The following is a 9,105-nucleotide window of genomic DNA, read 5'->3' as shown; positions in this document are numbered from 1 at the left end:
AAATACAGTCACACAGTGTCCCGTTTAAACGTAATACTTTGCAAAGCTTATCATTATATTAAAGAAACACAATCACCTGGTTACATTTTAAATTTATGTTGAATTTCCGTGTTGTAAGGCAAACTAAACTGTGTTTCTTTGTCTTGTTTATAACGTAAACAACACGGTACAAAAAAAACTATGGTCCTATTTCCACTTAAAATTAACTGAATCCACCAACATTTAAACCGTACAGAGGGTTTAAGACATCCCCCTAGCGTTACGCACGCTTGTCAAAACCGAAGTAGGTCCAGTTTATTAGAGTCCGTCTGACACGGATGAGAAGTGAACTTTGAGTGGGGCTGGTCCACGCCCTTCCACACACAGGTCTCTCCCGACGCCTTGTGAACAATTACACAGTTTGGTAGTGCTTCAGTACCCGAAGGCACCATGAAATGCCTACAAAGACAACCAGAAATGAGCAGATCACAGGAATTACAGCGCTATGCCCGAAGCCAGAAGGTGGTAAACATGAACGTAAAGCTTCTAGGTAGGCTGCACACTTACTTGGATGATCTTGTTGCAGATGTGACCATATGGTTGTTGGGTTGGGTTAGATCACAATGGATACTATGCTGTCACAGTGTAGACCTTCTTTATGTTTAAGGCTTTGAGACTTTGCATGTTGGCTTTTAATCAGCCTGCCACTGCAGTTGGCTTACAAAATCACAGTGGTTTGACATCCACTCTGAGCTGTCTGATGGCAAATGCTAGTCAAAGAGGAAGCATGAGAGGTATGTTTAAGGTTTGAGCTAACTGTCATGGATTGTGTAAAATGGGTTGCAGCTGAGCAGTTTTGTGGAAGTCTAGTGTATATCCTGTTGAACGTTAGTTTCTGCTTCCATGTTTCTCAGGTATGGAGGGTGACCCGGACCTCCAGTTCCTCCTGCAGGGGGGAGACCTCCTTAAGGTCCGCTCCTCGTCCTGGAAGAAGACTCGCTATTACAGACTCCAGGAGGACTGCAAGACCATGTGGCATGAATCAAAGAAAACCTTCAAGACAAAGCAGACCTGTGAGTGCTGTCCCAGCACACCAGCTGCATGTGTGTGAGACCCACCAACAAAACCTCTGGCACACATCTGTCTGGTGTTGTGGTGGATACATGTCTCCTACTTACCTGCTTATCAGCAAATAGGTGTTGCGTTCTGATACAATTAAAACCATCTGTTGGTTTTTTCAGATCTGTTCTCTTAGGCAACTTGGATTTTGCCTTCACGGATGATAAAAGTGGCGACTGATCATAGAGCTATAAAAGATTATTTATGTATGAAAGTCCTTGGTATTATCATACATAACTGGGTTGCCCGTGACAGCACTGATATGTTTTGTGGGTGTGTTTATAGAGATAGTGAATTTTTTATAGTGCATAGAGGAGTGGTTTAAAATAGCCCTGGCCATGATCTCTGCTTGGATTACAACCATAAACTGTTCTCATGCAGTCTGATTACTGATAGTCTGATATTGAAGTCACCATGTGTGATATTAATGCACCAACAACTCATTACACAAGTGACTCAAAACATAAACAGCTGCTGTTTGAAAATGTTAGAATTCAGTTCTTTGAAACTCGTAAAGTGACGTCATTAAACCGCAAACAGCAGGCATATGTTTGCGGTCTTGTCTTGGTTGTAACTGCAGAATATTCCTTTACCAAATAACCACAAATATGATGAACCACCTTTCCTCTGTCCTCAGTTTCCATTGACGACATCTCTGCGGTTCGAATGGGCCGCCAGTCGGAAGGCTTGAGGAAGAACACGGAGGAGCAGGTGGATGGCCGCTGCTTCTCCATCTTCTTCAAGAGCCGCCGCAAGAACCTGGACCTCATTGCCAGCTCAGAAGAGGAGGCCAAGCAATGGGTCAACAGCTTGCAAAAAATTGTCTCAAGCATAAACAAACTCAGCAGTCAGCAGAAGGCAGAGCAGTATCCTTATCATGACATTTGAGGGTTTTTTTGTGAGCCTGACCGATTTACTAAATTGGTATCAAAAGTGCCCGTCAGGTGAATGACAAACTATTTTTACATGTATGTATCCACTCCTTACATTAAAAACTTTTCAGCTGGATCCTCAGCTGCCTGGTGAAGGCAGACAAGAACAAAGATGAAAAGCTGAGTCTGTCGGAGATGAAGAACTTCCTGCGTCTGATCAACCTCGAAGTGGATGACGAATATGCAGAAATACTCTTCAAGGTGAAGTCCTCAGAGCTTTTTGATGGTTCCTAATGATCAAAATCACTTATAGATATCCCAAAGAGCCAGTCAAAGTCATTGCTACTTAGTCAGTGAAAGAATGCCTAAATTGAAATAATCCAATCTGTGTCAAAGTGACTTGGCAGAGCTCTCACTGAAACTAACTAGTGTTAAGTTGATATTTTAGGCCGAATGTAGTTCTGAGTTCTCTGCCAAAATAAATTTTGTGTGTGTGTGCAAGCCTTTTGCCAAGATGTATTTGCAGATAAATGTGGAGAAGAAATGACTTTAACACTGTGATTAGAAAGTAGTCACCCTAAACCCTACCCTCTTAATATGAACAAAACAGATACTTTTATTGTACCGTTTATAGCAAGTTAAATTTAAAGTGTGGACTGACCTTCGTTTTCCATTTCCATCGTACAGAAATGTGACACATCAAACTCCGGATACCTGTCAGGAAAAGAGATTGAACACTTCTATGACCTGTTGACCCATCGGGAGGAAATTGACGTGATCTATGGAGAGTACGCTAAAACCACAGGCTTCATGAGCCCTGATAACCTGGTTGAGTTCCTAATGAAAGAACAGAGAGAGAAAACAACGCTGGCTGACGCATACAAGATTATTGAGAAGCATGAGCCGGATGAAAAAGGTCAGAAACTTATTTCGAATTCACGTTTGTTTGTTTGTTTCTAGTTGTTAGGAAGTAACAGAGGCTTTGTTTCCTTTACATTTTGTTACAAATCCATCCATCCATCCATTCATTTTCTGCCACTAATACTGGGTATTAGGACTGGCATTAGGCTGAGCAGGGAAACCCAGATATCCTTTTCCCTGGCTACGCCTTTAAGCTCCTCCTGGGGAATCCCAAAGCGTTCCCAGGCCAGGAGAGACATCTAATCCCTCCAGTGTGTTCTGGGTCTACCCCAATTCTCAATTCTTATACATTTAGAATCATTTGTCTCGGTGATATTTAAAATCTTCATCTATGCATCTATAATGTGAGCTTTGCAGCATCAATCTGGTTTCCAAAATACTAAAAATATGCGATGCTCTGGTGAATAATTATTAATTGAAAATAGCTTTCTTTGACAGTAGATAGATGCTAATGTACTGCTGGAAGTTAGAAATTGACTGATATATAATATTAGCAGTTTTCCAAGTCAAATATGATGCTGGGGAGTCAGCTAACCAGTTAGACAAGCCTATTAATTTTAACCTTCAAGATAAACACTCTATTGAGTGATATCAGGAATAAGTAATGTATCAACTTATCTGTTTTACATGCTGGAGACATGTTAAGTCATGTTTACAGAGCCTCTTGTACTCTTTTGCTTTGCATACTGTCTCCTAAACAAGGATCTGTTATCTTAGACTCCAGTATGAAATAAGCACAGGGGAGAATCAGTTGGCGACAGTGTTTGACATACTTTGATTCTTTGATGAACGCCGTTTGACTCGTTGCTATTGTTACTCCTTGTCTTCTTTCAGCCAAGGAGAAGAAGGTGCTGTCCAAAGATGGCTTGATCATGTACCTGCACCATCCAGACACCTTGGTCCTCAATCCAGACCATAAGGACGTGTACCAGGACATGGGTCAGCCTCTCAACCACTACTTCATCTCCTCCTCACACAACACCTACCTCATGGAGGATCAGCTCAAAGGGCCCAGCAGCACTGAGGCTTACGTCAGGTGACAGCTTTCATCGCATCTTTTTAAGAGTCTGTTCTTGAAGCCCCCCCCGGTTCTTTCAGCTGTTGTAGCTGTTGCATACAGATAAAGTCACTGCAGTCTGCAGATTTTTATCAAACATTTGGGCTCTGGTTTATCACTCTATGAGAGGAGGGTGAGAGCTGCAGCATCTCATATTGAGCACAGCAACTGTCTCGAGGCAGTTTGAGGATGCTGTTTAGTTCATGCAAACAAATGTATTTTAATGATTAGGAGTGCTCTGTTTGCTGCATTTCAGCCTGTTCACATCAAAACAGAAAACGTCAGAAAAAGTAAATGTGTCACCAAAGAAATTAAAGTAACCTGTACAACTGAGGTGTGTTAGATAGACATGATAGCGTTGAAGTGAAACCCCTTTCTATATTTCCACCATTAGGAGCCATGGACGAGATGTTTTTTTAGCATTTCTATGCAGTGTTAATGTGATGTCGTAGTTAGATGAATATCTTAACATTAGATTAAAAATGGTGACTGCTACATAGAACCATTTTTAATCCAGATGTTCAGTCACTAATGCTGCTTATGACGGTCTCAGGGCTCTGCTGAAGGGCTGCCGCTGTGTGGAGCTGGACTGCTGGGACGGATCAGATGACGAGCCGGTGATCTACCACGGCTACACACTCACCTCCAAGATCCTCTTCAAAGATGTGATCAAAGCCATCAAGGAGTATGCATTTAAGGTGGGTTTATGTCTATTGTGTCCTAGAGTATTCAGCATATTATCATTAAGTTTCCAGTACATACGCCTCTCTCTTTCTGTTCCAGACGTCCGATTACCCAGTGATCCTCTCCCTGGAGAACCACTGCAGTGTGGAGCAGCAGGAAGTCATGGCCCGCCATATGAGTTCCATCCTGGGCAGTGCGCTCGTCACCTCTCCCTTAGGGGAAGGAATGCCCACAGACTTCCCGTCTCCTGAGGTTTTTATTTTGCATTTTGTTTTGTCCTTCAGTACTTGTCAAGACTGAAATATGATTGAGATGGCAGCAGTTACTCACAGAGCTGCAATGTTTCTATGTGTTTGCGTACCTCCAGGACCTAAAGGGGAAGTTCCTTATCAAAGGGAAAAGGTTAAACAAACTGGAGGCCAGTTTTGCTGCTGAGGCTGCCGCTGCCGACGACACCGACGTGACGGAGGAGGAGGAGTCCAACGATGAGGATGAACAAAAGGAGGAAGAAAAGGTAGGTGTGACATCAAGGGAAAGTAAATGAAGTGGCTTAAAACTCAGATCAGATCAGATATTCATTTCAACACCTTTATCCTCCTTCTAATATGTCAGAAGAAGAAGCTGAAACTAGCGAAAGAGCTGTCCGACATGGTGATCTACTGTAAGAGCGTCCACTTCCACAGCTTTGAGGACGCCAGAAAGAACCAGAGCTTCTACGAGATGTCGTCCTTCAAGGAAGGAAAGGCTGTGAATCTGGCAGAAGAGTCGGGTGAGAAAAATACTGTGCTGAATTCAGTCAGGTGTTTTAGTGTCATGATTTATTTTGAGAAGATACCAGTGAGGATATTTTATAGATTTCTTTATTGGTGCTTTGTAAAATTCCTGTCTTTGTCTTTTGATTTATTATTAAGCTCAGAGCTGGAAACAACCATGTAAACATGACTTAAACACAGGTTCTTCCAACAATATCATTTTAGTCAAGAAATTGGCCTAATCCCCTAATAACCAAATTTACAACAAGGAAAATGAACATTTTTAAAGCCTTCCGATTTGTCTAAATATGTGTTTACATTTTGAATAACATGTAAGTGATTGGTTATCCAGAATTTTACAGTTTGGGACTTTTAAGAGTTTTAAATGTCTTATTTTCATTTAAAAAGTCTATAGGAGTATTTTGATAAATATTAAATGTTGTTTAAAAAAATAGATGGAATTTAACATCTTCCTTTATTTGTGAACTCAAGCCATGTTTTTGTGCTTTTCTTGCTAGTTTACTTCAACTCCTCGTACTTCCACTCACATGTCATTAACTCTAAATATACTTAAGAAGGACACACTGATAAACAGTTTATCAACGGGATCTTTCTCAGGACCAAGTGTGGATAATCTGTATCTTGCAGAGAGACTTAGTTTCAGCTGAGTTGGTTTTGTTTTCTACAGCTAATGCCTACGTCCATCATAATGTGGACAAACTGAGCCGCATCTACCCAGCAGGCACCAGGACTGACTCATCCAACTACAACCCAGTGCCGCTGTGGAACGCTGGCTGCCAAATCGGTACATAACACTGACACATTGAGGGGTTTACAAACTGTCACATATCCTGTCACAGTCCTGTCTGATAATACAGCAGTCAGCAGTGGGAAATTAGACAGTTCTGTGTTTCTCACTGTCGCTGCCTGCATCATCTTATGTATTCCTTTCCAGTGGCCTTAAACTTCCAGACGAACTGCACGGACATGGATGTGAACCAGGGCAGATTCCTCATCAATGGGAAGAGCGGCTACATCCTGAAACCGGCCTATATGAGGGACGCGGCCACAGAGTTCGACCCCATCACCCTGACCCGAGGAGAGTGGCTGAAGCACAAGACGCTCCATGTCATGGTGAGGCTTTCACTGTGAAGAGATCCACAGGCCTCTTCAGTCAACTTTTCATATCCAAAAAGATCTGCATGATCTGACATGATGCATCTCCACCTGTCACCAGGTTATATCAGCCCAGCAGCTCCCCAAAGTGAACGACAAGAAATCCTCCATTGTTGACCCGGTGATTAAGGTGGAGGTCTACGGAGTGCCGGCTGATGTCGCTGAGAAAGAGACCAACTATATTGAAAACAATGGTGCTTACTTCACTTTTTAAAACATTTTTTTTCAATGCAGCTTAGACAAAATAATTGTATCTTCTGTATACATGCATCTTCTGTTTCTGCATGTATTTTATATTTTTAGTGTCATATTCCCCCGAATTCTAGCTGATTATTAGCTGAAGATAACCAATGCCACATTCATTTTTAATATAGCTACAGTGAAGCTTCAATAGAACAGGATATAATGGCACACACATAACAGATGCTGTATTTTGAGTCAGGTTTGTAACTGTTGCTCACTCTAGTTGAAAGGCATTCTTGGAGATATGGGAAGCCTTCGAAGTAGTAAAGTCAGGTTAAAGGATAACAAAATAACTCCTGGAATGCACTGAACATGAAAAATTAATGACGCAGAACATCCACGAGAGTTTATTTCTCCTTTCTGTCGCAGGTTTTAATCCGACGTGGAACGAAAGCTTCCAGTTTGACGTGTACGTGCCAGAGCTGGCACTGGTGCGCTTCCTCGTGGAGGACTACGACTCCACGTCTGATAATGAGTTCGTTGGGCAGTACACGCTTCCATTCAACAGCTTAAAAATGGGTGAGTTCACAGACATTTGTAACCTTTTTCACACTGTAAAAGCATTGACAGCTCCACATTTTCTCACTTCATATACAAACAGAGACGGGAACTATCTCCTCTGTGCTCGAGCACAGTGAGCTCAGTTCACACACTGCACAAAGAGCTCTTCATATTCTCCTCTTTCTGACTGCATCCGCTTTGTGTTCCCACACAGGATACAGACATGTGCCTCTGTTCAATAAGAACGGAGACCGTCTCCCCTCTGCTGGACTCTTCGTACACATCATGGTCGTCGACGCTGAATAAGATGTCACCACCTGGCTTTGTCTCTCTGCGACATCACACATCCATGTTTTAGCTGTTTGTAACTGGATTTTATATCCCCCCTTTTTTTTTGGAAGCACTCTTTAGCTGTAGTTCATGATTAACTTATTGGCTTAATTCCAGCAGTTTAAGCAGATAAAGATCACATTCTTCTCATGGGACTGTGGTGTCAGTTTAAACTAAAGCTCTCCACCTACAGCTGGAAATTAGTAGTGTTGGTTGGCAAAAACTGTACATACACACACTCGATAATGCTGCATATGAATCACATTACAGGGACTATTATACAGACTGTTTTTAATTGGTTTGTATGAGTTGCACTAGTGTTGAACCATGTTCAGATGGTGATGGCATTGGATTTTTGTTTTGTTTTGTAGACAGCACGTGTCCCTCATTTCTGGTCAGTTAACGTATTGTGTATTTAAATCTTTTTATTCACATGACCAGTACATGAATTCTGGATCAACATAAGCCAACGTAAATAAAACAAAACTATGTGCTTTGTTATCATCAGTTCTTTTAGTCAAGTATGATTCATCTTCCATGTAACACAATTTTGACTTCTTGATATTTTTTGTGAATCAAGATAAAAGTTTTCAACATGAAAGCCTGTGTCAGTCTATTTTATTATTTACTGAATCCCAGTGTTGCCAAGTAATTACCTCTGAATAGTAATATATCATGTGATATGTCATATCAATAATACAATATGACAATCCAACTTTGTTATGTCAATGTAATGTCATAGGTTGGATTGTCTCCAGTGCATACAATAGGATACTTAACCACTTTAAAACCACCCACACAGGCTGAGCCACTTCACTGAATAAAGTAGTTACTTATTAAACTTTGGATGGACACACCCTTTGTACACAGCGTCAAGTCCAACAATCAAAAAGGAGGTCAGGGAGGTGATGCACATAGATGGGTTAGTTTATGGTTAAATTGCATGATAACCTAATTTAATATTAACCTAAAGTCAAATATGGGTTCTTCTCCTTGTTCCCTCTGCTGTTTGAGTTTCACTATGCAGTCGGCTTATTTCACCTTCTTCTGCTAAAGGGAGAACATCTGAAGACGGATTTCAAGACGTGCACCTACGAGCACGATCTATGATATCATAACTAATTTTTTGAGCCAATGGCGGTTCAATATTCAATTTAAACAAGTGTGACAAGGAAGTTTGAAGCCACTAGTGTGCAAACAGAAGGGTCTTTTACAGTGAAGAAAGAGACACCTTGTGCCAGTTAACATTTTGACAATTCAAATATTTACATATTCATAGATTGTGGATTTTTATTTAGAGAAGGAGTAGGTGCCATTTTCAGGATTTTAATGCAGTCTTTTTTTTATTGTGGAAAATCATATCAGGCTATATGGTTATATTGACTATAGATTATATGTTTGCATGTTTTAAAGCAGCTACAATCAGCTATATTAACAACCACATGACTGTATGTTAAAGGGTCATTGTTTT

The 9,105-nt window shown here is 41.1% G+C and overlaps 1 protein-coding gene across 1 annotated transcript; it reads left to right on the top strand.

Annotated features, from left to right (window-relative positions):
• The first annotated feature begins 429 nt into the window (after positions 1-429).
• On the top strand, positions 430-8,130 carry plcd1b (phospholipase C, delta 1b). The gene is made up of 15 exons (XM_053329462.1): positions 430-529; positions 894-1,052; positions 1,736-1,964; positions 2,102-2,231; positions 2,658-2,886; positions 3,726-3,927; positions 4,502-4,646; positions 4,732-4,884; positions 5,000-5,146; positions 5,245-5,401; positions 6,073-6,189; positions 6,340-6,518; positions 6,622-6,754; positions 7,173-7,322; positions 7,519-8,130. The coding sequence occupies exons 1-15, from the start codon at positions 430-432 to the stop codon at positions 7,608-7,610; spliced, it is 2,322 nt and encodes a 773-aa protein (XP_053185437.1). The 3' UTR covers positions 7,611-8,130.
• Positions 8,131-9,105: the final 975 nt, after the last annotated feature.

This window comes from Scomber japonicus, chromosome 12 (genome assembly GCF_027409825.1).
Source record: "Scomber japonicus isolate fScoJap1 chromosome 12, fScoJap1.pri, whole genome shotgun sequence".
Lineage (NCBI taxonomy): Eukaryota > Metazoa > Chordata > Actinopteri > Scombriformes > Scombridae > Scomber > Scomber japonicus.
This window is presented reverse-complemented; position numbering and strand designations above follow the sequence as displayed.